Below are 15,649 nucleotides of genomic sequence, written 5' to 3' on the forward strand. Positions count from 1 at the left end.
ACATCTGGGGACTTGACTTCCAAGTGAAATGCAGATGTTTCTTTTATCTGAAAAGAAAACTTGTTCTTCAGGTGATAGAAGGCCCACTTTGTAATTGTCTTTAGATGGCTTTGAAGGTTCTGGTCTGAGTCCATCACTACACCCAGATTTCTGGCCTGATCAGTGATTGGAGCAACTAAAGCTGTGAGCTAATTCCTGATCACTCCTCCATTGGTCAAAAAATGATTACTATAGTTTTGATTTCATTCAACTGTAGAAAATTTTGGCACATCCATGCCTTAATTTCTTTTAAGCATTTACTCAGTGCTTCAACAAGTTCATAGAGACCTGATGACAGAGCTGGGTGTCATCTGCATAGTTATGATATTGTTTTTTATGATCTGAGCTAGAGGAGCATGTAGATATTGAAAAGGAGGGGACCCAGGATGGACCCTTGGGGAACCCTGCATGTGATCTTTGTTGTCTCTGAAGTAAAGATACCTATTGACACAAGAAAGTCCCTGTCCTTTAAATAGGATTTAAACCAGACATGTGCTGTACCTGAAAGACCGACCCAGTGTTACAGGCACTCTAACAGAATGAAGTGATCAAAGGTATCAATGCTGCACTGAGGTCCAACAGAACCAGCACTGTGGTTCTTCCACAGTCTGTATTTATATGGATGTCATTAAACAGTCTTTGTACTGTGTTGAGCATGGAAACCTGACTGTTTTATGAAGCATTAAACTGCCTTCATATATGCATTAAACTTTTATTTTTGCATAAGTCTGCTGTTATTTATAACGAGGACTGTGGTGGAATGCAGTCCTATGCTACAGATCTGTCATAAGAAAAAAACATTCTGCAGATTAGAACCTGATACGCTTCTCCTGCCAGAGTCACTGTCTGTAAGTGAACATGGAAATAGCATCTGCTTAAACTGCTACATTAGCTTTAAATCATACTCCTTCAAGAACAGAGAGTTTAACAGCTTGTAAAATAGGAAAATTACCTTTAACGGTGGTAGAAATTCCTTCTCAAGAGATTGTGCCTCACATATTGAGAGGTCATCCACTAAAAGTCAAACGTTTAGACTCACCTTTGTCATTCAATGAATTTTCCTTATTTTTATGACTTTCTGCACTGCAGAGACATAGTGAAGACATCAAAACTATGACTCAGAAGTATATAAAATGAAATTACTCAAAACATCTTGTATATTTTAGCTTTTTCTAAATACCCTCCCTTTATTTTGATAACTGCTTTGGTCACTCTTGGCCTTCTCTCAGTGAGTTTCATAAGGTTAGCCACCTGAAATGGTTTTCCAACTGTCTTGAAGGAGGTCCCAGAGGTAGTGATAAAAATAAAGACAAACCACTGAATAAGAAAGTGAGTCCAAACTTTTGACAGGTAGTTTACATCTCAGTTTCCCTGAAAAATCTACTCAAGACAGTCACAACCTGTCCTTCTACGTTTAGATATGTGTCTCCTTTAACACATCTCAGTCAAAAAGACTAGGTCAGTAGCATGAGTGATTGAATGCATAGCAGACAACTGATCGTCTTAAAGCTATAGAATTGGTAATTCAGTACAGAAACAGGATTGTGTAAGCTTGCTAACACAACCCTCCATAATTTTCTCTGGTCCCCTGCTCTCACCCTCCTCTGTTCCTCAAGTTCCAGAGGTATCGCCTTATCTATTGGTTGTCCCACATGCCAATCATTCTGATACACAAATGTAATGGCAGTGTGCAGGCATGTTCCTGCACACTTCTAGTGTTAATGTATCCGGTTAGCTTAGTGGTTAGGGTAGCTTCTGTGTTAGTCGTTCAATTTAGCTCTGCTGCTCTCACACCGTATACTTTGAACAATCCTGAGAGTTGCATGAAGCAAACTGCGTACAAGTTTATGAGAAGAAGAAGAAGGCCTCAGAAGAAAGAAATAAGACCAGAGTAGATTTGGGAGATTTTAATCATAAGATTCCCCTGAGGAGCGGAAGAGCAGGTAAGACGGTCTTGCAAATGTGTAGCTATGAAAAAAGGGGCTTGGGGAAACTTCCGGAAAAATCGTTGACCTCAGCTTCAGTGTAGGTGAGCAAGGAATAAGGAACACATTTAAAACTTACAGGACACTGATGCTACAGGACTGAAGTTTGATCCTGGTCTAAGGTGTGGCTGTCAAAGCCTAGATTCAGGAGGAGCAGGTTGGCTTTTGATATCCAGTCCAAACTGGTTTAACAAGTCCGGACTTCTTCCCATTGGACTGCACCGAGGCTGCCCAGGAACCGATCCTGTTTGCAGTGTACATGGATGGCATCGCAGGGCATAGACAATGGAGCATATTTTTCCTACATGGGAACCGTCAACACGTGCCACACCGAGAATGAGAAAGGTGGTATGTGTCAGGTTCTCTAAATTCAAAGCTGGAAAAAAGGGGGATGGTCAGCCTCTGCTTGAACCAAAGGACTTCCTGGTGTTTTGTTCACAAATGGTGGAAGGATGAAGCAAGAGATGGATGCATAGATAGGGCTCTCATCTAGAGTAAAGCAAGTCTGTTCAAGTCTTTCATGGAGAAGAAAAAACCTGAAACTCTTGATTTGGTAGTTCGTCTACAACGCAACTATCATATAGGTCATGACATGTAGATCTTGACCAGGAGAATGACATCCTGGATTCAAGGACCAGAAAATAATGCTCACCAAATCTCCTCCAGACTGAAAGGAGTCAGCTAAGCTGGTTCAGGCATCTGTGTCCTGGACACCTCTGTTTGGAGGTTTTCAGGGCATACCCCTCTGGGACTCCTCCCAGAGCGTATGCCCACTGTCTGCAGTGTGTCTTCATTACATCAGCATCAGCCTGCATCTTACTGAAAACATACGGTTAAACTAGCCAGTGTCCTCAGATAGAAATAACGCTGGAATAAAAAAACATGTTCAAAGATACAGAAAATATTAACTTCATACAGATGTCCTTCCCAGCTGTTAGCGCTGCCAGTCTATGGTTATGCTTTGTCTTCACATAACTGTCGGCTTTAACGAGTAATCTATTGCAAGTACTGGGTAGATTGGAACTGCCCATAATATTTGAACAATGCTATACCTCAGAAATGCAGAACTATCCCCTCGGTAACATGTGAGAAAGCTTAGCAGATGTTACGTTGCGGGTAAATCAGAGATCTTATAAAGTACCTGAATATAGCATTCTCCAGGTGGCACTGTTCGCTCGCCAACAATGAACTGCCAGAACAAGATGGCTGGAGCCCACAAGATGAACGACAGGATCCATGCTGCAGCGATCATCAATCCCGCCATCTTGGTTGTCCTTCTGGTCGGGTACGTCAGGGGTTTGGTCACGCAGAAGTAGCGATCAAAGCTTATGATCAGTAAATTCATCACAGAAGCGTTTGAGACCACATAATCTAAAGCCAGCCACAAATCACAGACAACAGGCCCAAGCGGCCAGTAGCCAACGATGATGTAGACCGTGTATAAATTCATGCTGAAAACTCCAATGATCAAGTCAGCACAGGCCAAGGAAAATAAAAAGTAGTTGTTGACAGTCTGTAAGTGGCGGTTTACTTTGATGGACAGCATGACCAGTATGTTTCCGGTCACAGTCACAAAGCTCAGAGATCCTGTCACCAGAGCAATGAAAAACATCTCCAGGGTTTTATATGGACTCCCAGTCCACACATCGTTGTCAGCGAGGGAGCAGGATGTTGAGCTGTTGGTGGACTCATTACAGGAGATGTTGGAGAACAGGTCAGCCGAGTTGTTGCCCAGTGACCCTACGGGAAGAAGCAAACAAGAAAGTAAATTAGGAGGAGAGGAACCATGCTGTGATGCTCTGAAATGTAACCTTCAAAGGAAAAAAATACAGTTTGAAAGCCAACAGTGCCTCTGCTTGTACTTTTATTTGCTTTAGTAAAATAGCCTGAAAATGAACCCCAAAATGTAGAAATCCCATTCCCCCTAATATGCAATCCTGGATTACCCGACACAAACCCCTGCTGTTTGCGCTGCAGCCATGAATCTTTAACACACTCTGCACAAGCCCACATTCAGTGGACATCTTTGACAGACGATACTTCACATGAAACACGGTTAGTTAAGGGACAGCGGTCTTTAAGAAAGGAAACGCTGACTCAGCCCAGCGTTCAGATCTCAGGTCCAGAAAGAGCAGTGTGGCTTTGGTCTTGGTCATGGGACAGTGACTAGATTCCTACGTCAGAGAACCAAAAATGTGTCTGATCAGGTAAGAGCCATATCTGTTTAATTGCAGAGCAGCCGGCATAGAGTATCTATATGCTCCAAGTGCTGTATACTGACCTAAACATTTTTTATACATCTCATATTAAGCTAATACTTGGGCCAAAACTTAACCAGTGCCGCTTTAAGAATAAATATAAACCCTTCTGGGTAAGTTAGAATTACCAAAATAATTAGTATTTTCCAAATGACAGAATAAGGAGAGAGAGAATTTGTCCAACTACTTTCTTAAAATCGGATTTCAGAAGATTGCTGGGCATTTATTTTAAATGGGAAAGACAAAAGCATGGGGCTTTGAGCTTCTGATAAGGAAATGTAACACATTTAAAATGAATTTGGAAGCATACCCATAGATGCACACTGCTTCCTCGTGTGATATGGAAAAATTTAATACAATCAGGCAGAATATCAGGGAAAGAGTCTTTGGTAAGAAGTCATATTAACTTCCAAATTACACCGTTTGGAGAAAAATGGGGGACGCTTGGAAGCAAGAGAACATCCTCAGCATATCATCACAATAATCACAAAATGGTTTAAGGACAAAAAGGTCTATGTTTAGGAAAGGCAGTTGCAAAGTCTTCATTTCTGTCCAGGGAACCATTACTGGGAAGAGCTAAAAAGATGGAGCGGGAGATGGACTGAAAGAAGGAGATCCCGGATCCAAGCGGCTGAAATGAGTTTTCTCCGTAGTGTGTCTGGGCTCTCCCTTAGAGATAGGGTGAGGAGCTCAGTCATCCGGGGAGGACTCAGAGTAGAGCCGCTGCTCCTCCACGTCGAGAGGAGCCAGTTGAGGTGGCTCGGGCATCTGGTCAGGATGCCTCCTGGACGCCTCCCTGGTGAGGTGTTCCGGGCACGTCCCACCGGGAGGAGACCCAGGGGAAGACCCAGGACACGCTGGAGGGACTATGTCTCTCTGCTGGGAACGCCTTGGGATTCCTCCTGAGGAGCTGGCCCAAGTGGCTGGAGAGAGGGACGTCTGGGCCTCCCTACTGAAGCTGCTACCCCCGTGACCCGACCCCGGATAAGAGGGAGAGGATGGATGGATGGATGGATGGATGGATGATGGATGGATGGATGGATGGATGGATGGATGGTGAATGGATGGATGGATGGGTGGATGGATGATGGATGGATGGATGGATGGATGGATGGTGGATGGATGGATGGATGGATGGATGGATGGATGGATGGATGGATGGATGGATGGATGGATGGATGGATGATGGATGCATGGATAGATGATGGATGCATGGATAGATGGTGGATGGATGGATGGATGGATGAATGGATGATTGATGGATGGATGGATGGATGGATGGATGGATGGATGGATGGATGGATGGATGGATGGATGGATGAATGGATGGATCATGGATGGATGGATGCATGGATTGATGGATGGATGGATGGATGGATGAATGGATGGATCATGGATGGATGGATGCATGGATTGATGGATGGATGGATGGATGGATGGATGGATGGATGGATGATGGATGGATGGATGGATGGGTGGATGGATGATGGATGGATGGATGGATGGATGGATGGATGGATGATGGATGGATTGATGGATGGATGGATGGATGGATGGATGGATGGATGGTGAATGGATGGATGATGGATGGATGGATGGATGGATGGATGGATGGATGGATGGATGGATGGATGGATGGATGGATGGATGGATGGATGGATGGATGGTGGATGGATGGATGGATGGATGGATGGATGGATGGATGGATGGATGGATGGATGGATGGATGGATGGATGGATAGATGGAGCTAAAAGATGTGCTAGCCATGATGCCCATGAATGTGAACCAGCTGCACTGGTTTTCTCAGGAGGAATGAGCCAAAACTCCAGCAAACTATTGGGAGCCGCTTGAGGAAATAAAACGTAAAAATAAAATGAATGGTAAACTGCATGACTTGGGTGGAATTGAAGGCCAGAAATTGCAGAGAAATACATAAGCTTCTAAACAGAAGAAAGTAAAAAGAAATAAAAAAATAAAAAATTGTCTTTCATTATTCCGTTTGTCAAATAGAAATAAAATTGAAACCTACCTGACCTAAAACAGGAACAACGTATTCTGTTTAAATGTTAAAAAGTGAACAAATTGATATTTATTTTTTACATATTGTATGTTAACATCTAGCTTCATGGTAATGTGTGTCTTAATGCACACAAAAGCATCACTTTAGTATATTGTTATGAAATATACAACGTGGGTAAATGGGAGTGTTACTGCTGATTTCATCAGCCGTGTATCAGCTCATTGACATACATAGGCTCTACGTTGGACACATAGCTTCAATGTGAATATATCTCACTGCTGGGGTTTGGACATGCTTCTACCAGCACACAAATGTAACATTAAACTAATGCAGCATCAAACGTAGATTAAAAACACATGCCAGAGGCCATTTTCTCCAGATTCTTTAAAAATGGACGTCTGACTGCTATGATTTCTCATGAATACACAACTACGTTAAAAATATCTTAAAAAGGCTAATTTTCAGTAGCAAACTCATTCAAAGAAAACACAATTGAAGGAAAATCTATTGCTGTAATCTCCTGCAAATAGTGGAACAGGATGGTGATCATGCACGGGAAAACATCCCAGTAGTTTTAGCTGTAGATCTACTGGATAGTTAATGTACTCTCAAAGCTCGCTGACCAATGTAGACCTTATGGTTGGGAGTTCTGACATTGCAGAGTTTAACAATTATTTGGCACCTTTGAGCCCTTTTGCTTGTGCTGTTTAGCTGTTTAGCTGTGTTAGCGCTGTACGCTCATGACTGCACACCCACACAATGAGATAACACACACACTGAACAACAAAGAATAAGACAAAAGGTAAGAAAATCAGGTCGACCCCAACAAGAACTATTTTCAACTACCATCTACATCCTCAATCTTATTTAGACTTTATTTAGCCAAAATAAAAGAACTGATATTTAGAGAAATGGCCAAGATAACCACAGCGCCAAACTACAACACAACACCATTTCCCATAATCAATCATCAGAGGTCAGTGAAAACAGGGAGACGTGCATCAGTCCAACCATGAAGAATAATGAGACATTTACCTCCAGACGTGGGATTTTGGATGAAGACACTAACGCAAAATATAAAGTGTCTTGAAACATTTGCACAGAAAAACAACATGAGTTTTATATTTTTGCACGCAGAACCTCTTTAGATATACAGGAAGCACAGCGAACTGTATCAAAAGGTTTCTGAAGCTGACAAAGAATCTGATTATCATCATAGACCTGCAAATTAATGTTTGGAACATCTTGATCAAGATCATTGGCCCCAGAACTGATCTCTGGAGAAGCTCATTAATTACCCAAATAAAGCTAAAAGAAAGGCCTCCAGGTTTTACAAACTGCTGCTGTAAAGATGTTTTACTGAGAGGTTTATAATGTGTGGTCTGATCCAGGGACATTTTTAGGTCCATTAAGGAAGAAGTAATTAGTTATCTTACACATGCCGTGCTGTTCAAAATCTATTTGCCCCCTTACACATTTTTTCTGTTTTTGCAGTTTCAAAGAATGACTGTATTTATTAAGAGAATAATCCATCCAAACCTAGCTGAACCTGTGTGAAAAGAATTATTTCACCCTGAACCTAAGAACTCTTTTTTTGTGATAACTGGTGATATGTCCTTTGCATCTCTGTGGAGGGTTCTCAGCCCAGCTGCCCAATCACATTTTGCCAGAACTTTGACTAGGCCACCCCAAAGCTTTGATTTTCCTTTTTGAACAGAAGTCGATCAGAGGTCTATGGGCTTAATCTTGAGGCTAAAAACTCATGGCCATACATTCTCCTTCAGGATTTTCTGGTGAAAGGCAGACATCCTGACCCATACAAACATGGAAGGTTGTCCAACCCTCACACTGCCACCACCATGTTTCATCAGCTATAACTCAGTATTAGTTTTACGATAGATGTCATGTTCCAGGGAATTCCCCATTCTGTCTGATGGGGATACAGAATATTCTCCAAACGCTCTTAGATAACATCAAGGATGAATATGGAGTCTCTTTCTTGCTGTTTAATCTGGAACTCTGAACTTAACTGAGGCATGTGGGACCAGCAGTGCTTTCAGTATTATTCTGGGTTCTTTAGTGACCTCCTGAATGAGCCATTAATTGCTTCTTGGAGTAATTTTGATCTAGGACTCCTAGGAATGTTTACCACTAGGGATGCAAGTTATCAATTAATGAGTTAATGTAAAGTTGATTGATCTTATCGATCGTCTAACCATTAATTGATAAGTGGCCATTTTCCTAAACCCAAGTTTTCTCTCCTATCAAGAGGGTCGTTCTATAAAAGGAAGGGCTAAATTGTTAACAATATACTGGATTTTAAAAGAGGCGCATCATTATTTTGACTTTGTAAAGTGCCTCGAGATGACATGTTTCATGAATTGGCACTATATAAATAAAATTGAATTGAATTATATTTTAAGAGTATATTGTACCACTTATATTAAATACTGACTGAATAAACAAAGATTCTGTTTTCTTCAAACATTATTAACCTGGACATATTTATGAAATGTAACAAAACAGGAACATATTAGGTTTCTGAATAGAAACAAATAAACTGAATAGAATAATAATCCCTCACCATTAACTGAGCTTTTTCTATCATGTTACCATTTTTGCGTAAAGCCCTGTGCTTTTCTGCCATCATATTCTTGTCTTTTGAGCACATCAGTGAGTTTTGGTTGGGAAGTTGCCTCTGCTCCGCCACGCAGCCTGGCTGAATGAGAGCTACTGAACGGAAAAATTAAGGAGTTTATATTTAAGAACAGAAGATAACTATTGCGAGATCTCGCAAAACTATTGCGAGATCTCGCAATAACTATTGCGAGATCTCGCAGTAGTTCTTTTTCCCTCCATGTCCCTTTAGGGGCTCCGTAGTTCTTACATTTTCAAATGAGACCAAATTACTTTTTTCCCTGTAAAAAATGTGTTCATAATTTGACAACAGTCATTTCTATTTACTCTGGTTCTCTTTGTATGTTGAACAAATTTGTTAAAATGCTTTGTTGAAACCAGCTATCCTAAAAAAACAGTCTTCCTAACACAGTGCTATATATGTTTAATCAGTTTACCATTTATTAGTTAAAAAAATAATTTCTACACACCAAATTTGAATGGAAGTAAACTTTCTGGCCAAATCACTTTGCAGCCTTAAAGAAAACTTATCCAAGTGCCTCATAATGAAAAAGCCTCAATTTACTGGGAAGCAATGAACACTGGCCCCTGGAAGAATGGAAACAGGTCATGTGGTCTGATGAGTGCAGATTTACCCTGTTCCAGAGTGATGGGAGCATGAGAGGAAGAAGAGCGGCAGATGAAGCCCTCATCATGCCAAGAGCCTCCTCTATAAGCCTGTGGGGGCAGTGTTATGATTAACTCCCGCTGAGGAATCAGAGCTGTTAAAGCAAGGCAACAATGGGAGGCTGAAAAGACAGCAGGACACATGGCATCATCCAAACTCTGGAGGCACAGAGCATTTTTAATATCAGCCAATAAAAATACAAGAGCCCAAGGCTTCTAGCTTCATGGGCTTGAGTTCTCAGGTTTTCAATGATTTGAAAAAAAAAAAGACTAGTTTTGGTTTTAATAATATAACCCCTTGAAACCATAAAGAATTGGACAATAAGAATTCTCTTAGCCTGATTGAAACTAGCACGAACCAGAGATTTACACACATTATATAAAGGAAGACGTAACCATTTTCTCACATGGTCTTGAAGTGTTTGATGGATGATTAGAGGCAGATCTGTGGATGTATTTCAAGGCAACACATTAAACACATTACGTCCTTGTGTGACATTTTGGTAAAAACTATTTATAAATCAGTCATGATAACAGTCTCCACATGTCTGGTTCGTCCTTGGATCCAATGACCAGATGTCTGAAGGAACCACAATCATCTGTTCAAACTAAGATATGCAAATATAAAAAGCTTCAGAATGTCCCGCTGTCCCGGGATTCAGGAGGGGGACGGGTTCTGTGACCCAGAGATGGACGGGTTCTAGTGTGAAATGTGCTCACCTACAATAAGATAACTGGGTCATTATGCAGTTTGAGAAAGCGGACAGGATGATGTCATGGCAACATCAGCTTCTGATAGACTAATTTAACAAACTTTTAGACAAATGCGCGGATGAATCTTGAGAAAATTTGTCAAAAAGACTGCTTGTGTCACATCGTTGGAAAATCAGAGCAAAAAAAAGAAAAGACAAACAAGTTAAGTAACCAGTCCTGTACCGGACTGTTTTGGGCTGAAAGGCCGCTCAGAGACGATGAAGCCATTATTCTAAATCGACGTAAAAGCCAGATCAGAGTTTTCAAATGTTCTCAGAGAAGTCCTTCATTTCTGGAAGCATGGCTTCTGATCTGATATTAAAGTTATTTTAGGAAATAATGAGCATTGCTGAATTAGAAGAGAGAGAAAAAACAGGGAAGCTTATGTAGCGCAGTGGTAAACCAGAAAATATATTGTACTTTAGCTGAATAAATATCCCAAAGAGGTAAAAAAATTTAAATCTTAAAATCTTTGTTATTGTGTATGTTAAATCTTTGTTATTGTGTATGTTAAAAGAACTGCGATGTTATATCAAATTTACTTGATTGTTATTTTCTGGTTCATTTCCTTGGTCAATTCTGGTCGTCCTGTTTTCTTTCTGATACCAAGATGGACCCTGGATTATTGGGAGTAGGTGAACTCTGTGGCCAGAAATTGGTAAATATGCACATATCTTGCTAAAATGTAATGATATATTCCCAGTCTGGTGGTAAGCAACCAGTATTTTAACAGGATTGTGTACTTCTGAAATGGATGGTGTGTGCTGAAGTTAGAGTTATTGCAGGCTACACATGCAAGCCAGATGACATTCTTACTGTATAGCACCAGGGGGGCAACAGTATGTAGCTTGGCTGCAGGAAGGACTGGTGCACTGCACCTACTAGATACTAGACAAATGGAAGGAAGAGTATCCAGATATATTGAATCAACATCTTAAGACATCAGCCAGGAATTCTTTAAAAAGCGTCTTCTAAATGGACAATGATTCTTAGCACACCAACAAATATATGTCTTGGTAGTGCTGAAGGTGTGTGTGAGCAAGGCAGCCCAGTCGCACCAGTTCTGTCAGGAGGAATGGGCCAGAATGATAGCCCAGCAACCTTTGATCCAACATATAAAGATAAAAAGGTAATTCTACCTGAAGACTATGAAAAAGGGTGGAAGCTGTTCTATTTAAAGAAAATTATCTTGAAGATTCTCCCCATTTTTCTGGCATCTAGCAAACAGAATTGGTTTTGGTAATCCAGCCTGACCTAACGGAGAGGTTTTAGTCTTATTGCGTTACATGAATGAGTCTGGAGGATGCAGATGCTGGCATCACCATGCAGCTATGTGGTAAAGGCAGCTGACAGAGGTCACCAGTAGGCCTGTCGCCATAACCACTAAATCAATTCATTAATGTTTCCGTCTCCTCTCTCTGAGATGGGATAGAAAAAGTTTTCAGTGTGGTGCATCGGTGTCTGCTCCCCCCCTTCTCGTTTCCTCGGTGTAGGAGGAGTTAGACCCTGCCAGGGCTTCCCGCTGTAAATGGGGTAATCCAAGGGTGACCATATTTTCATTTGGGAAAACCAGGACACCTTGGAGCGGGGGTGGGGGGGTGGGGGGGGGGGTGTTGTAAGGCAAACGCGGCCGAGCGGGGGTGGGGGGGGGTGGGGGAGGAGACAGAAGCGCGGCCGACAAGCGCGAGGGAGGACTCTATCTTCTGATTAATAACAGGGCTGCCCACACTGACGCGGCTCAGGGATTACGTCAGACGCAGCGTGACGTACCAATGAAGGAAATTTAAAAAACAGGACATTTCCTCACTTTATAAAAAAAACCCGGGACGCCCGGGACAGGACGTGAAATACGGACATGTCCCGGGAAATACGGACGTTTGGTCACCCTAGGTAATCCTGAAGGCACGGGTCGGTGCGTAAGGAACCAGACCAGCTAATAAGCTAATAACAGCTAGCACGTTAGGTCAGCTTACCAGGAACTTTTCTTTACTGACCGTTTTACCTTTCTCTCAAACATGGAGGCATTTAAAATAAATAAACGACGCTCAGCCTGGAGGGAGGCGAGTAAAGCCTGGTGAGGGAAGCCCAGCTTGTGCCCAAAGTTAAAATGAGAGCCTAGTGAGGGAGAGCCAGAGAAACGTTAGTTTGAAAAGAAATTCATTTGGTGTCAAAGCCAAACACGACCACTTCAGGATGGGAGTCTTTTGGATGATGCCACCTGCTTAATTTGTCTGAGCCGATAGGTTCATATTAGTTGAAAAAGGTCTCCAAATGGCAATAATGTTATTTATCACAATAAGTTTTAGAGAAAATTACTATACAGTAACACTTGCTATCATGACAGGTCTAGTCAACAGTCTGCGAGGACACTGGATGAGGGTCACCTGATATAGAGACACCTGCTGCACACCTCCACTCCCAGGCCCAGATATGCAAGGGATAAGTTTCAGAACAAAATTGTGAATGCACTTCCGGTTTAATCGTTTTCCTCACAAATTAATTCATTAGTAAACAGTATGAGTATAAATTCCCAGTATCAATTCCCAGCATATTGAATATATTGGTTTTATTTGTATAGTAAACTTGTTGGTCAGTGTACACATTTTCACTCAATGTACTACTATATGTAATATAGTACATGTAATACTGTACAGAGTACATCACTGCCTTTTCATTGTCACTTAATTTTGACTTTATTGCACTGCTCCTTCTCTATATATTTGTTTCAGTTAATTTTTCTGTTGTATTATTCTGTATTTTTATTCCTAACCACCATAAATGTCATGTTTGGCTCTTTGTCGATCAGTGGCGTCTCTGGCGTGATAAGTTAAGTGGGCCACACAAACTCAACACCCATTAGCAGCAACTGATGTTTTGTGATGCATACAACCTCTTTTTGATACATTTTAAATGAAAAACATAAATTAGCATAACTCACTGCTACTCGGACAATAAGTCCACTTGCCTTCTTCTTTTCGTACGTATGCTCACTCTCATAATATCCTCCCCTCCTCACAGTTTCTGGGCCTGACAGTGGAGGTCTGCAGCCAGGTCCTCATGGATATGGAAGCTTCCTCACGGACACACTGGGCAGCTAGCTGCCTGGAAGGACCATCCTACTTATGATGCCACCACTTATCAGTGAGAATGCTATACAGCATTCTCACTTATTAAGTTCCTTCAGGTCTTGATTATTATTCCGTACGTTTTTCGGCATCTAACTACTCCTGCATACTTCAACCGATTTAAACAATTTTTGTATCAAAACGTTCAGCTCGTTCACGACATTACTGCTATGTCTTTTTGTAATTATAACTTTTATAATATTTAAAATATTTAACTTTTTGTGCGTTTTTTGCTCTCATTGAAAATGAATGGAAAATCCTTCAAATTCTTCAAATATTTCAACTTTTTGTCATCTTACTGCTTCAGCCTACTTTCACCTATAAACGCCATTCAACGTTTAAAACGTAGTGATATCTTTTGGCTATTATGGTATGTTTCAGCTTTTTCATATCTTAAACCATTTTCGTATAGTACGTCTTTAAAATAATTTTGGTTTTTCAAGAAATTCAGCAAATAACATGCGTTGCTATGGTCGTCAAGGAGCCTCGTTTAGAGTGCGCACTCTAGAAATTTAACAAATTCTTCTTCTCCGAACAACTTCTTCTCACTCGCTCAATTTTCAACCTATCCACATAAATTACACATCAAAACGTAGGAATTTTTGTCTGGATTCGGAAAATGTAACCATCATTGGAGTGGGATTTATAGATTTTTCGCAAATCACCTCAGAGCGACACTAACCCGAAACCTCCCCCATTCATTTCCTATGGAGCGGTTTTCAAAAATGACACCTGGAAATCCAAAACATCACATGTTTTCGCATCGTCGCTACTCCTAAACCGTTTCATGTACAGGCATGAGACTTTCACACATTCATGTCCCGACCCTTCTGGCGCTCACAAAAGAGAAATTTTGTCAATAAATGTTACGGTTTTGCCGCAGGAACAATTTGTTCGGGAGTAGCGTTTTGGGAAAATGCTAAAACAGGATCAGACTTCAATCTCCCCAAATGAGGCACTTTTCTACATCGTCGCTACTCCTAAACCGTTTTATGTACAGGCATGAGATTTTCACACATGAATGTCCCGACCCTTCTGGCACTCATAAAAAAAGAATTTTGTTGATAGCTGTTAAGGTTTTGCCGCAGGAACAATTTGTTCGGGAGTAGCGAATGTGCAAAATCCTGAAAATGCTTTAGAGCTGCATTGTTCCACATCATCCACTTTTTTACATCGTCGCTGTGCCTACACCGATTTTTGTACAAACATAAAAATGAGCTCCATAGTCCTCAAAAGCCTGCTGATACTCAGAGTGAAAGAATTATTTTGATATCTTTTATACTTTTTCAGCTACAGCGATGTGTTCGGGACCGTTTTCGTAGGATTTCTTAAAATCCTTAAAAATCCCCTTTATATCATAATTTTTTACGCCTAAATTAGAATATTTCTAACAAAAACCGATAGTTTTTCTTGTTCTCCTATCCGTTAAGAATTAAACACTGAAAAAATGACGTCTCTACCATTTACGGAACAGGAGATATGGAGCGTTGTTTGAGGCAAAGTATTCCATTCTATTTCAATGAGACAGAGTCTGATAGAAAGTCTCTGCACTTCGGTAGACGGCCCGCTGCAGCTGTGTCAGTGAGTTTCCATGACGACAGAACTCTGAGGGCCAGAGGGAGAGGCTCCTTTCGGATAGAATGGCAACTTTCAACATCCACTGCAGTGGCTGTGATTAATGTAGGAACCTGAAATTCGCACAGTCACTTCCTCTTAACATTTTAAAATTTTCAAGTGACTTTCAGCCATGTGTCACTTTTCTTTCCCATTTTGGATGTCACATGCTTTCCTATTGGGCCTTTGCTTCCAACAGGACCTGGCATGATGCCCAGACACGACCCAATTGGCCAATACAGCACCCCCCACATGTGGGAAATGGCACTACTGACCATTTTGGTCAATTGTTGAGTTCTTGGCCCAGATTTGGTGAGGCTGAGTTGCTAAAGGAGGCCAATCTGACCCATGAACTTTGGTCACGTTTGGTGACATTAAGTATTGGCACCCCTTTTTGAGGCACTTCCCAGTACAGGATTTGGACCAAACTGACAGAGTACAATCACCCGGTGATACTGAACACAACCATGCTAGCGGCTAACGGTTAGCATGTTGCTAACCAGAAGTAGCTTTAGAAAGGTCCTACCAACTTCTGCTTAGCCGGGGTTGTT

At 41.3% G+C, this 15,649-nt stretch overlaps 1 protein-coding gene across 2 annotated transcripts in view; it reads right to left on the minus strand.

The window, feature by feature from the left end:
* Positions 1–15,649, minus strand: part of chrm4a (cholinergic receptor, muscarinic 4a) — a 55,028-nt gene that overhangs the window by 34,186 nt on the left and 5,193 nt on the right. For both annotated transcript variants that reach the window (XM_012877391.3, XM_036128446.1), the window contains exon 2: positions 3,166–3,764. In XM_012877391.3, the coding sequence (XP_012732845.3) occupies positions 3,166–3,764 (599 nt within the window). The remainder of the gene's footprint in view (positions 1–3,165; positions 3,765–15,649) is intronic.

The sequence above is a fragment of the Fundulus heteroclitus genome, chromosome 24, assembly GCF_011125445.2.
Source record: "Fundulus heteroclitus isolate FHET01 chromosome 24, MU-UCD_Fhet_4.1, whole genome shotgun sequence".
Classification (NCBI taxonomy): domain Eukaryota; kingdom Metazoa; phylum Chordata; class Actinopteri; order Cyprinodontiformes; family Fundulidae; genus Fundulus; species Fundulus heteroclitus.